The sequence below is a fragment of the Elephantulus edwardii genome, unplaced genomic scaffold, assembly GCF_000299155.1.
Source record: "Elephantulus edwardii isolate Elephantulus edwardi_28Jun2011 unplaced genomic scaffold, EleEdw1.0 scaffold00226, whole genome shotgun sequence".
NCBI classification, from domain to species: Eukaryota; Metazoa; Chordata; class Mammalia; order Macroscelidea; family Macroscelididae; genus Elephantulus; species Elephantulus edwardii.
Genome location: NW_006399976.1, coordinates 2,134,543 through 2,148,756, shown reverse-complemented (window position 1 = coordinate 2,148,756; position 14,214 = coordinate 2,134,543). Strand labels below are relative to the sequence as shown.

Below are 14,214 nucleotides of genomic sequence, written 5' to 3'. Positions count from 1 at the left end.
CCAGACGGGCTGGGGCCCAGCTGGGCTCAGGGGAGGCGGGAAGCAGCTCTGCCCCCAGAGTCGGGCACTTGGGACAGACGCCCTGCTCAGTCCCTCCTCGTTATGTCCTGGGAGACAAAAGACAGATGATGCCTGTGTGTCCTTCCTGCTCTGGGAAATGGTGACCACATGTGGACTGTGCCTTACAAAGAGACTGGGGGGGGGGGGGGGGGGGGGGAGGGGTAGTATGTGTGTATGTGTTCATTCCTTTGCTGGAACTGCTGTCACAGAAATACCACAAGTGGGAGGCTTAAGAAACAGAACTGTATTGTCCCACAGTCCAGGAGGCGAGAAGTCTGAAGTCAGATTGCCACCTCCAGGGGAAGCCTTGCTCTCTGTCAGCTCTAGGGAAGGTCCTTGTCTCTCCTTAAGATCTGTCCCGAGGGTCTTTGGCCATCTCCATGTGGCATGTATCTCTCCATCAGTGCTTCTGGGTCTGATGTCCTTTTCTCTCTCAAAAGAGATTGACTTCAGTCAGGACTTCTACCAGTTATGGCCTCCATCCTGCGCCTAACAATAAAATAACACAACCCCCCCAAAAAAAACAACTCTTTCCCTCCCCCAAATGGGATGAGAGTGACACAGAGGGATCAGAATTCCAACATTTCTTTGAGGTGGGGGACACAGTTCCCTCCTCAGGAATCTTGTGAGAGAGGGGTGGGTGGGGAGAATCCCACGGTCCCGTTTTCCCAGGGAGGCAGTGCCTCCCCGTGGCATCCAAATGCTCAGCTCCTGATGTCAGTGTTTGGCTGTGACACGTTCCTGGGGAGGAGAGAGGTGAGGAGCTTGACCGGGATCCAAAGCATTTCTGAAAAAAACTGGAAAGCTGCCTCTGTTGGCGATGGCTGAGGAATCCAGGTCTGAGAGACTCCCACAGAGCCAGGAGAGATCTTGTTTCACTGATCCAGCCTGATTGGCCCGTGTAAACTCCCGAGTGCTGTCTCCCAACCCCCTGCCCTCGGTCTCATTCCTCCACCTTCCGGAGCCAGCCTCATCAATCACAGATTTCACAAGGCCGTGTGGCCTCACCCTTGGCAGGGGCCCAGGAGCCCTTCAGGAACCTCTCAGATCCTCCCAGGCCCGCCGTGCCTCGCCCTGGTATGGCTCGAGTGTGATAAGTACACAGCCTGCCCTCCTGGAAGAATCCACTAAAAATGTTTTCCCACATTCCTTCCAAGGCGCCTTTGTGAAAACTTCTTCGGGGGCAGGGGGGTGCTGCTGCTTGCTCTAAGGGTGGACGAGTCTCCCTCCCACACACACATACAAACCCAGATGCCTTGTCTTTGTACAGAAAATGTGGCGACCTGGAGGAAGAACTCAAGAATGTCACAAACAATCTGAAATCACTCGAGGCAGCCTCAGAAAAGGTTGGTGGCAGCTTGGGTTTGGGGGTGACTTGCTGGCCTTGTTCTTTGCTTCCCCGGAGGGACACGTGAGCATGACAAGGTGTATCGGGAATCTGACCTTCAGTTGTTAACAGCTGCTCTGGTGCCCAGCAGCTGAATTTCTTTCCAGTACAGAGAGGGACCCGGTGGCTTGATCTCTCACCTGGACTCTTAGGGCTTCTCCTGTGGGGTCCTGGCACCATCTTTTATCTCGACCTCAAATTAGAGTGGAGATGAACTCTGAGGTTGGCACATAGGCCCCTGGTCAGGGCAGATGGTTCGCATTCAACTGCTCACCTAAAAATGGGCAGTTCAGACTCACCCCACAGTGCCACGGAAGGAAGGCCTAGTGATCCGCTTCTGAAAGGTCACAGTCCTGAAAACTCCATGAGGTGCAGTCCACTCTAACATGTATACAGTCACCATGTGGCAGAATTGACTTGGAAACAGCAGTTTTAATTGGATTTTTTTTTGTCAGTTGGTTTTGGCTTAAAGAGCCCTGGGGTGGTGCAAATCATTCAGTCATTGACTACTGACTGAAATGTTAGCAGTTCAAACCCATCCAGAGATGTCTTTGGGAGAAAGTCCTGGAAATCTGTTTCCCAAAGGGCACAGCCTTGAAAATCCATTGTTCTGGTCTACACACACGTGATATTACTATGAGTCAAAATTAACTTCATGAATGTAGGCTTGGTTTTTTATCTATAGATAGAATTTTTTATTCATTTTCAACAAAAGTTTACTGAAAACTTGGATTTCCATTCATTCATTATTGTACCTTTTCCTCTCTACCCCAACCCCAGTTTGCTTTTCTCTTTGGAAAAAATAATTTATTGTTGCACAATTTCCTCCCTCTCCCACCCCACCCCAGTCCACTTTGCTATGCACCTCTTCTTTTGGACTGTTGTCATACAAATGATGCCTAATCATATATTCCTTTTAAACAGTTCTTTTCCTCATCTGTTCCAATGCAGTGTTCATTATTTATCCTCTCTTTTCTTAGTTTCCCCTCAACCCCCATGTCAGTCCTGCCTTACAACAATGGCATTATGCAATATTTGTCCTTTTGTGACAGATATTTTACTCAGCTTAATGTCCTCCAGGGTCACCTATTTTGTAGAATATTTCATGAGTTCCTTATTTTTCAGTGCTGCATAGTATTCCATTGTGTGAATACACCACTCTTTCTCTATTCATTTATTTTTTGATGGGCACTTAGGTTGCTTCCATCTCTTTGCTATTGTGAACAATGCAGCAGTAACATGGGTGTGCCTAAATCTGTTTGGGTGGCAGTTCTGGTTTCTTTAGGGTGTATTCCCAGTAGTGTAATTGCTGGGTCAAATGGTATTTCTGTTTCCAACTTTTTGAGAAAGTTCCATATGGCCTTCCATAGTGGTTGCACTAAGGCAAGTTCTGTCAAGTCAGAACTGACTTATAGCTAACTCTCCAGCGTGTTTTTAGAGGCTGTAAATTGCACAGGAGGATATTGCCCATCTTTGTCCCTCGGAGCCACTGGTGAGTTCGAACTGCCGGAGAGGCTCCATGTTTAAGTTAGCAGTATAATTCTCTATCCACTAGGCCACCAGAGATCCCCTTTAGGAAGATGGGGTCCCAATCCTTTGAGTACAGAATACACGGTCATCTGATTCCCAGGTTCCTTCAGAAGTACCTTCTCCCAGGGTTTGAATTGGCTTGGCTCACCTCAGCTGGTATCAGAGGTGGAATTGGGCTTTTTAGATTCAAGCTGTCCCCAAAGCCATCCCTACCAGACAGACCATGCCAGGAGCCATGGACACTGCTGAATTCAGCAACTGCCCGTCCACCCTGCCGTTTGCCCAGCCGCTGTGTTCTCCCTCTTCCTTCCCACCCAAGTCCACCATCTGCTTTGGAAAGCTTCAGTCTCACACAAGTTCCGTGTTTCCCCTTCTCATCTCTTTCCTCCAGCTGTTTGCTCAGTCTTGAAACCACCTTCCTGCTCCTGATAAAAACCCTCCTCATTTCTTGCTGGCTGTGGCTGAGTCAGCTGTGACTCATCATGGCCTGTGCACAGCAGAACTAAATGCTGCCCAGTCCTCCAACAGCCACACTATCCAGTGTGGGTCCATCTCACTAGGAGCAGCCCTTCCCCTCTACCTCAGCAGACACAAGGTCCTCCTGCAGCAACTTGGCCTTCCTGGTGATGGGTCCCAAGCAAGAGTCAGCACTGTGCTATTGAGATCCATAGGATCTTCACTGGCTAATTTTTAGAAGTCAGTCGTCAGGCCTTTCTTCCTAGTCTGCCTCAGTCTAGAAATTCCACTGGAATCTGTCTACAACAAATGACTCTGCTGGTCTTTGAAATACTACTGGTGAAAGAGATGAGGCTGCCAATACAGACCAGGGCAGCTATGAGAAGGGCCTTGAGCAGTGTCTCCTTTCTGTTCAGATACCTCCCCCATTACACCTTTTTTTAAACATTTTTTTCACTGTGTTAAAAATGCCCAATAGCATGTCTTCTCAGCAGTTTCTAGTTTAGTAACACTGAGTACATTCCTTTTGTTATCTTTTTCCAAATCCTCCTCCTACCATGAATGTAGGGAGCCCTGATAGCCTACTAGTTAGAAGCTGCCCTGCAGTCCCAAAGGCAACAGTTCAAATCCACCAGCTGCTCCATAGGAAGAGGAAGGGCGATCTCCTCTCATGTGATTTACTGCCCCTAAAATCCCATGCCCACCAGGATTTTCTGTAGGAAGAAGGCCTGGTGGCATAGCATTGAGCCACTCACCAAAAGACGACAGTTCAAAACTGCCAGCGGCTCCCAGGGAGAAAGATAGGCAGTCTACTCCTATTAATATTTATAGCCTCAGCACCTTGGTGGAAGGTTGCCCTAGGTTGAAATAAGCTAGATACCAGCGGGGTTATTTTTGTGTTTGTTTTAAATTTTATAGGAGGAGGTTGGCAGGTCTTTCTGCGGCGCTGTCGGGTGGGTTCAAACCACCAGTCTTTTCGCTTAGCAGCCTAAACACTTACCGTTGTTAGGAGCCACCAAGCTCCTGCCACTCCTGGTAACCAGATCTTGAGTTTGGCAAGTATTCTGTAAGGATGTGTACCTATTTCATGTGAGATCATAACACTGTTTCTCCTTTCACACTTGACCTCTTTGACTCCGCATGACATCCACAGGGTTCGTCCGCACTGTGGCATGCACCAGGATGTCACTTGTCACTACGGTGGAGTCGTATTCCAGGCAATATGTAGGTCCTGTCAATGGACACGTATGCCCACCTTTGGCTCTTGTAACTAGCGCTGCCTTGAACATTGGTGTATGGATTTCTGTGCTTGCATTCCCGCCTTGATACCTTCTGAGTGTCCACCTCCGAGTGGCACTGCTGAGTCCCGTGCTAGTTCTGGCTACCAGTTTTGAGGGACCACGGACCGCTTTCCACAGTGGCTGTACCACTTTCTTCATCTACGTTTTCAGCAGAGATCTTCAGGTCAATCCCACTCTGGAGGCGCCTCCCACAGATTTCTTCCCGAGTGTCACATGCGCTGGCTGCTCTCCCTGGAAAAGTGCCTCTGTCTGCTTTGCTTCTTCGGGACGCTTGGCATGTTGACGGGCCTGAAGGACACTTTTCTCCGAGGCATTTGGAACCTGCATGCTTCTATCCCCTGTTTCTAAAGCTCTCTTTTGTTTTCTCTCCCAGTATTCTGAAAAGGAGGATAAATATGAAGAAGAAATTAAACTTGTGTCAGACAAGCTGAAAGAGGTGAGCGTGGTCACATTCAGATTTCGGAGGGGGGAGGGCGCTGGTCCTGAAGCATCAAAAGTGACCCTCTCCCTTCTCCAGGCTGAAACCCGTGCTGAGTTTGCAGAGAGAACGGTTGCAAAACTGGAAAAGACCATTGATGACCTGGAAGGTATGAACGTAATCATCTAAATATCTTTGCTCGGCCTTTCTGTAGACGCCAGAACCCCAGTTAGTTGGGAGGGCCCTGGAGCGGGCTGAACTGGGTTTCTTTCCCTTTAAGAAAGTAAAGGATGGCATGATGTCACATCTGGAAGCTTGAAGCATGGGAACAGAGGATAGGGGCATGTCAAGCTCAGGCTTGAGTTGCTGTTTTCGGGAGGTAAAAAAAAGTCGTCTCTGTATAATTAGCTCCATATGTGAGTCCAGAGACCCAAATATGGCTATTTTTATTTTCCCTATAAGTCCTTAGAAATGCTTTTAGATTGCTCATGTCTGAGCAATGCGTTGCCTTTTTTTTTTTAAATAGATGCTAGCTCTCCCAGAGATATCAAAGCTGATCATGAGATGAGAAAATGGAAATATACAGAATAGTCTCTGGGTAACACAGATGGTTAAATGCTTTTTTAATGAAAAGGTTAACAGTTCAAGCCCACCCGAGAGATGCCTGGCAAGAAAGCCCAGCTGTTTCCACAGCCTTGAAAATACCCCGGAGCAGTTCTGGGCTGCACACATGGGGCCCCCTGGCATTGAAATCAACTTGTCAACACCTCATTGTAGTTAGAGACGCGAATGAAGGCTCTAAGTTGGGTGCCCACGTGTCACAGGATAGCTTGATGTCCAGTTTTTAAAAGGTTGTCTCATGTTCTTTCTGGACTAGCCTGGAAATTCCAAAATTTTAGGGTTCAGACAAATCACCCGAATGGCACGTCCCGCCCAGAAAGGGCCCACAGATCAGTGCCGACGCCCCACTGCTTGGGGAAGTGAGGTTTCCATATAAGAGCAAAATGCCCCATTCCAAAGTCTAACCTTTGGACTGAGTGACATCACTGGAAGTCAAAAATAAACAAGGGGGCTGGCGGAGTCCTGGCCGTTTCTGGTCACTGCACTTTTCAAGTTTCCTTTGCTGTGTCATTACGGCTAATCCCCTGCCGAACCTCAAACCACACAGCAGCCACTCCTCAGACCTTTTGTTTCTGTTTGCGTGGAACACAACTCTCTCTCTCTCTTTCTCTCAGTTCATGTTTTGTTTTCTTAATTTTTACTTATTTTCTTTTTTCCTTCTTCATGGTGCTCATCTCTGGCCCTCCGTCCTGACATTCTCCCATTCTGTCCCCTGTACCTCTTCTTCTGAACTCTCTCCCTGGCGAATCTCCGCTCTAGACGAGTTATATGCTCAGAAGCTGAAGTACAAAGCTATCAGCGAGGAGCTGGACCATGCTCTCAACGACATGACCTCTCTCTGAGGGCCCGTGGGCTTGCTGCCCCCGGTGCTGGGCTCGGTGCGGTCTGGCAGTGCCGAAGCCGGCCTTCTCCTCTCTCTGTGCCTCTGTTCCTGAAGGCTGCTGAGAGCTGCGCTGTCCTGCCTCCTGGTTTGCTCTCTCAAGCCTTCTTCTGATGTGTGTGTGTTTGTGGCTGTGTGACTGAAATAAAGACAGGCGGTTCTCGCCTTCACACCTTCTCATTTTCCTTATTCTCCACTTGCCGCTTTTGAGCTTGAACTCTGATGCCCTGGACCATGGCCGGAACAAAACTTGGAGTGATTCACCTTCTTGCACTCACAAATGAAGAATGCTGTCATTTATGACATTTCAAAGTATGCCCACGTGATGCTCTCCTGAAAACTGGGAAAGAAAAGCCAAGTTGGCGTGAGCCAGGTGTCTTGCTCACTGCAGCTGCATGCCAATACTGGTTTTTCCTTAAATAGAAATTGATTGAATGGAGCGCATCCTTTTAGACTTCTTGGGCAGCGTAATAGATTCAGCCAAACTGGCAAAGACCAGCAGGCCTGGGTCTGAAAGGAGGTTGTCCTCACTGAGATTGGGGCTGCGAATTCAAATAGCGGCAGTGGTATTCTGGTCTCCTTTTTCACTCCTCCTTGTCTTGTGTGTCTTCTGCATGTTACCTTCTCTGGGAGTGGTGCCCTGGGGTTCCCTGTGTCTTCACTGTTCACAGAATGTTCAGACACTAGAGAAGATTCACACAGCAGCTCAACTCTATACTCTGCTCTTGACACAAGCCTCCCCAAAGGATGAGAGAGAAAGGAGAGGGAGTGGGAGAGCTGCTTGGTGCCAGAGAAGGACACAAGGTGGTTCTTCTCAAGTCCCAGGCAGAGCTGACTGAGGCTCTGTCCCCTTCCTTTCCTCATAACATCTATACTCAGGGATCTTGTACTGATTTCAGTAACAACTCAGAATTGACCTGTGGATGCTAATGGTCAAGCTTCCAGATGGTCCCAAATTCCAGCCTCGCCAGTTTTCCTCTGTATCTCACTAGCAGCTCCCAGCGTTCCAGAAACACTGACATTCCAAACAAAGCCTAAAGCCTGTCTTCCACACTCCCCCCACCCCCCAACCCCGTAGGTAGAACTGGCACGGAAGTCACCAGCTGATAGCAATGCTGTAGTGCATGCTCGCTGCTGACTGAACGGTCAGTGGTTCTAATGCACCAGTTGCTGCGCAGGAGAAAGATGGGCAGTCTCCTCCCTCAGAGATTTCTATCCTTGGCGGTCTGAGGGAGAGTCGCCACGTCAGAGGGCAGTGGGATTGGGTAGCTAGCTGGCTATGAATGGTACACATGGAGTGCCCGAACACCAGCTGAAAAGGTGATGGTAAAAACCTATCCAGAGGTGCCCAAGAAGCACAGCCTGGGAATCTGCTTCTGAACGGTCCCAGCCCTGACCACCCTATGGCTCAGTCCTCTGCACGCAGAGACACCATGAGATACAACCCACCCAACAGGAACTAACAGCAACACAGCAGCTTATGCTTCCTAGGCCTTTTTTCCCCCCTTTCATTTAGGTGAGAACTTCTGTCCCAATTTTTCTTTATAGTTATTCCTCCCAAGTACATCTCCTCCAACCCCACCCCACCTCTCCATGTTCCCGACATTCACTGTCCATCCAGAACCTCTGCCCTCGTGCACATGAGTGTGGGAAAAATGACTGACCGTGTGTGGGTGGGTGCTTTGGGTGGTTTGCTCTCTACATATTTGCTCCTGGGGTTTTTTCCGGAGACGATTTGAGCCTCCGCCCTTTGACATAACTACAGCCCTGCCCGTCCGGTCATTCTGCCCCGGTAAGCACCTAGGTGCGACTTCTCCAGAGAGGAGGTCTGTGCAGAGTCCTGCTCACACCCATTCACAACTCAAAACTCACATGGGCGATTAGCACTTTAAGGGAAAATCGTTCTAATTCAGCCAGAGTCCCTGGGTGGTACAGACAGTTAAGCACTGAGCTGCGTACTGAAAGGTTGGGGCTTTGAACCCACTCGGTGGTCCCTCGGAAGGCAAGGCCTGGTGATCTGCTTCTGAAGGGAGCTCAGTTCTGCTCTGTCCCCCTTGGGGTCACCAGAACAGACCCAGCCTGACAGCAAAGAATAGCAAAGAACAAAGTAGATGCCGGGGAATGTAGATAGCAAAGGGAAGTGGGGGCAGGATTCATAGTCAGGACACCTGGGTTTGAATCCAAACTCCACACACGCTACTACTGTTATCGTGTGTAGCGTGGAGTGAGCTGCGTCCTGTTGTTGTGAACTGTCAAGTCAGAACCAACTCATAGCTGACCTTTCAGCAAAATTTTGGAGGCAGTTAATCTGACAAGAGATTGCCCGTCTTTCTCCCACAAAGCAGCTGGTGGATTCGAACTGCATACTTTTGTGCAAACTACAGGTTATACGAGCATTAAAGAAAATAGAAGGAATAAAAACAAAACAAATAGAGAAAATGGCCCACATATGCTAAAACTGGTCAGTTCCGAGCTGATCAGCCCAGGCCAATGTCTTTCTCCGATGAATTCTTTCAGATCACTCTTGGGGTTGTTTTTACATGCCTTGTCAAGTGAGTGGGGCTGTAGCTGCAGAAGAAGGGCTGTTATTTTCTGTATTTTTTTTTCCCCATTCTGGAAATTTCCTAGCTGATCCTATCACATTTTATGAGGCATGTAGCTCTCTCCTCCAGGATTTTAATCCGTCTCGGCCGAGGCCCTTATCAGTCATCTCTCAGTTTACAGAAGATTCCTGCCATACTCGGTCACGCATGGCACGAGCTGGCATTTTGCTTTTGTTTTTATTTCATCAGCTCGTCCACTTCCTAAACCACATGCCTCCAGAAACTCTATGAACTTTGATAAATGTCAGTAGTTGTAGAGGGGCTTCAGGCCTTTCGTTCATAGGGTCGCTATGAGTCATGCTCGATTGGAAGGCAGTTAACAACAACAGCTGCTTAATAACATGCTTGTAAAAGAAAAAAAAACAACTCCGTCGCTATCGGTTCCATTCCAGTACATGATGACCACGTGCAATGGAATAAATGTGTTCCATGAGGTCATTGTGGATGTAATCATTCTGGAAACCGTTTACCAGCCCTTTCTTCCTTGAACCCACTGGCCAGAGTCTAGTTTCAATACCAGTCATGTTGCATTGACCTGGGGCTTGACTTCATGGCACCATACACACAGACAAAACAGCACAATTAGGACTGGAATGTGTTCAAACAGCCATTGTCAGAAACTGTAAGAAAGATGGACTATGGGGAGTGTATTCTCCTACTCACGGCTTGAGAATGATTGACTAGCATTAGCGGGAATAGCTTAGAGACCCTGGTGGTGCAGGAGTATTTCTTTATTATCAAAAGGTCAGCAGCTCAAACCCACCAGCTGCTCCGCGAGAGAAATGACCCTGTAATATATTCCCATAAAGCCTGGGAAACGCCAAGGGGCAGGTGGTCTCTAGCGTGTGGAGTGGCTGAGCTGGAATTAAGTCAACAGAATATTCAGTGACCCCCGTCTGGGACTGAAGATCTTAATATTTGTGTAGCATTTCTCATGTGTGCCTCGTACCACATAGACCTAGAATCACACTTTGGTCTCAGCATCCCCACTTGATGGATGGGAAAACTGAGACCTTGACAGGTTAAGATGGCTCACTTCAGAGAATCACCCAGGCTTACACCTACGTGTCCTGATTCTGCACTTGCCAGATTTAGCAAATCGGGCACGGGGTGGAGGTAGGGAATAGGCTATCTAGTGACATTGGAGTTCTAGGTAAATTGGTGGATAATTTTTGGTGTGTCTCTAGCAACATTTGGGACATAATGACAATAAGAAATCATTGGTTTGTCTGAAATTCAGATTTAACTGAGGGGGAAAGCCCACATCTCCTTGCCATAGAGTAGGTGACCCGCCGTCGGGTTTCTAAATCACACAGGATGCAATTGCCCATCTTTCTCCTACGAGGCTGCTGTGAATTCCAACCAGCCTCTGGGTCAGCAGTGCACTTCCCAGTGGACTAAGCCACCAGAGCACCCTACACTTAACTGTTGTTGTTGGGTGCCATCGAGTCAGAACCAACTCACAGCTGATCCTCCAGCAGGTTTTTCAGAGGCAGTAAAAATCACACAGGAGAAGACGCTGGTGGATCCGAACTGCATGTCTTATGGGTCAGCAGCACAACTCCTTACTGCTAAGCCACCAGTTTTCCCTGGATTTACCTTGAGTGCCCCGTATTTTGTCTGACGGCCCTTCTGGCTCACAAACGTTGAACCTGGTCTCTAGTGTCCCGTGGTGTGGTGTTGTAACTAATACACAGTCTTCCTCCTCTGATGTGACTTTCATTCTGGCAGTTTGGGATTTAGAGTTGTTTGGGGGTTTTTTCCCTTTTAACAAAGATGTATATTAATTTCTTTTTCCCTTCCTCTCTTAACCCTCACCAGAGAAACTTGCCCAGGCCAAAGAAGAGAACGTGGGCTTACATCAGACACTGGATCAGACGCTAAATGAACTTAACTGTATATGAACAAAGCAGAAGAGTTTTGTTCCAACAGAAAATGCCAGGGCTCTGTGTCTTTCTCTTCTTTTTTAAGAAGTTTCTTTTGTTATTGCGTCTTCTTTTTTGCTGGAAATGGCAAGCGAATTATGAACACATGACCAAATATTTTGTATCAGAGAAGCTTTGAGCACCAGTTAAATCTGCTTCTTTCCCTTCCCCCCCCCTCCCCGAAATGATTCCAGCTTTTGGTTTTTTCTGGCTCTATTTTTACCTTTAAGTTGTATTTACTCCTGAGATAGGCAGGGCGTTTCATACTGAGCATATACTCTCTTCAGAGGAGGGGCATTTAGTTCCTGGGAGAATAGGCGACTCCACCCTTGTTAAGAGCACAGACTCGAATATCTAGTTATGAATTGATTTAAAAGGTTTGAAAAACAAAGCCTTCTGGACCACAGTGGGTCACAGTACAGGAGACAAGAGACCAACACATTGATCTGGGCAGGGATTTTCCACGGAGAGTAAGTGAGAAAGGACTGAAGTGGGAAGTCATAAGCCACAGGCAGATAAGCTTAATCACCTTGGCCCTTCCCCGCACTCCACCGGGCAGAGCAAACATCCTCTGAGCAGTCAGCAGGAGACTGCCTGGGACGGTCATGCTACTCCAGACGCCTTCTGGAAGATGCTTGATGCTGTGCTCTTCTGTGAGTTTCTTTCATTCTAAAGTTGGCCTTTGAGATGATGTCTTATTCCAATAGTGGTCCATGCTTGTCTGCTCTGATAGGAGGCCTTCCACTCAGCAAGAATGAATATGGTGGAGTCCAGTCCTACCCAGGTACCTTCCCTATCAAAGAGACTGCTAGCCGCCAACAGATTGGACCAAAGAGATTTTTCTGTTAACCCACAGTAGTAGGCAGAAGGGACCTCTCTGGCAGCAGCATAAAGATGAAAAAGTAATTGGCCTGACTTCACCTCCTCCATGCTTCAGGGAATGTATGTAGCTGAAGAGTTACTCATTCAGTTCCTTCTTCGGGACCAAGTTGATAAAAGACAAAACTCCTGACTGAACTGGATACGGAGTGTTCTGTAGACAGCTGCACGTGCTGGCTTTGTTATATTTCTGCTTTCTCAGTTAACATCTCAGAGCTCAAACATTCCACATTCCCCAGCCGCATGGGGGCCAACTCCGAGTTTACAATTCTGGCCAGAATCACCCTGCTTCTAGCTTCTCCACATCCCCTGCCCCTCACTCCTATTTATTAAGCATCACACTACCCAGGAGACACACTAGCAAATCGTGCAATTGATTAAAACCCACACTTTTCCTTTAGACTCTTGCAACTGTATCATATGTGATAGTATCTCTTTTTCTACATTTTGGTCAAATAAATTTTTACATAAATGACAGCTTGTGTCAGTTTTTTAATGTGTGAGGTATGAGATACACCGGCAAGTTTGTTGCCAATATTTGATGTAGAGGGGGGAGATGACTGCCAAGAATCCAGCAAAGGTTATTTATTTGCTTTGTGCCGTGACTTACTGATAAGAACTATTCTGTCCTTAGTATTACTGAGCCTGGCTATCTAAATGAGAATCCCAGTAGGTAGAGGGGAGCAGAGAAGATGGTTCATGAAGCCCGAGTCAGGAAAGCATGAGGCCTCCTGGACAAGGCTTTTGATGTGTTGCAGAAGTCTGGAAGCTGGCAGGTTGGCTGGGTCCAGGCTGGTGCGAGCCTAGATCTAATTGGATTTAGTCAAGAGCACAAAGGCATGGGAGACTAATAAAATGCTACATTGGAGCTGTGGGGCTGGAGGAGAAGATTATTGAATATACCATGTGCTTCTAGGAGAACAAACAGGTTTGTCTTAGAGAGGGTGAAACCAGGCTGACATACTTTGGACATGTAGCAAGAAGGGACCAGTCTTTGGAGAGGGATATCATGCTTGGGAGGGTGGAGGGACAGCGCAAGAGAGGAAGACCCTCAGATGGATTGATTTCAGTCACCAGGGTGGTGGGGGTAGATTTGTCAGAGATAATAAGGTTGGCACATGATAGAGCAGGGTTTAGGGCTGTTGTCTCAGGCAACTCAATAGCACATAATTACATATTAAGAAATTCATTTTGAGGGCGTGGGGAGCCCTAGTAGTGCAGAGCTTGGGCGCTAATCAAAAGGTTAGTGGTTTGAACCCAGCCAGCTACTCTACAGGAGGAGGACCTGGCATTCTCCTATAAAGATTGTTGTTGGGTGTTATTGAGTACGACTCATAGCGACCCTATGAACAAAAGATCTAAACACTGTCCTATCCTGTGCCATCCTCACACAATTGTAGCATCCTCACATCCTCAGACCATTGTAGCAGCACCATGTCAGTCCTCCTGGTCAAGGGGCTTCTTGGCCAACTCTCCACCCTTCCAGCATCATATTCTCCAAGGAGAAAACCCGTTCTACTCTCACACAGGGTCACCATGAGTAGGACTTGACCACACAAGCCCAGCAATGGGGCAAGGTGGGGAAAGTTGAGAAGGTGTTTCGAATAATCTAGGGTAATGGCACAGTCCATTGAGATACCAACTCCTAGCTGAGCCTCCAGCAGGTTTTCAGAGGCAGTTAGTCACACAGGAGGGGACTGCCCTCTTTCTCCTGTGGATCAGCTGGTGGATTCAAACCACATGCCTTGGGGCTGGCAGCCCAAATCCTTACCACTAAGCCACCAGTATTTCATTGGGATCTGTGCTGCTAACCCAAAGGTGCCTCCCTCTCTGGCCGTTCAAATCCACCAGCACCTCTGTGAAAGAAAAACCCAGCACTTTTCTTCACTGCTATTTACAACCTCCAAAAGCCTCCTGGAGGGTCTGCTAGGAGTTGGTTCTGTCTCAGAGCAATGAAATGAGTGTGAGGTGGTGTTTTGTTTTGAGTGGTTACCATGAACAGAAGAGACGAGCTGACCGCAGCTTCAAAGCTGAGCACAGAGGATGGCAGGGAATTGGAATGTCAAAGACATCTGACCTGCAATCTCCTTTAAGGGAAAGCAGCCCTGGTGATGCAGTAGTTAAAGTGCTCCACTGCTTACCAGAAGGCTGGCA

The 14,214-nt window shown here is 47.9% G+C and overlaps 1 protein-coding gene across 5 annotated transcripts in view; it reads left to right on the top strand.

Annotated features, from left to right (window-relative positions):
- The window catches only part of TPM4 (tropomyosin 4), a 32,662-nt gene extending 21,502 nt beyond the window's left edge, over nucleotides 1-11,160 (top strand). For 3 of the 5 annotated variants that reach the window (XM_006898288.1, XM_006898290.1, XM_006898292.1), the window contains 4 exons: nucleotides 1,331-1,406; nucleotides 5,108-5,170; nucleotides 5,252-5,321; nucleotides 11,078-11,160. In XM_006898288.1, coding sequence (XP_006898350.1) covers nucleotides 1,331-1,406; nucleotides 5,108-5,170; nucleotides 5,252-5,321; nucleotides 11,078-11,160 — 292 coding nt within the window. Of the gene's footprint in view, nucleotides 1-1,330; nucleotides 1,407-5,107; nucleotides 5,171-5,251; nucleotides 5,322-6,532; nucleotides 6,616-11,077 lie in introns of those variants that run through there. The other 2 variants (XM_006898289.1, XM_006898291.1) reach the window with 1 other exon arrangement.
- Nucleotides 11,161-14,214: the final 3,054 nt, after the last annotated feature.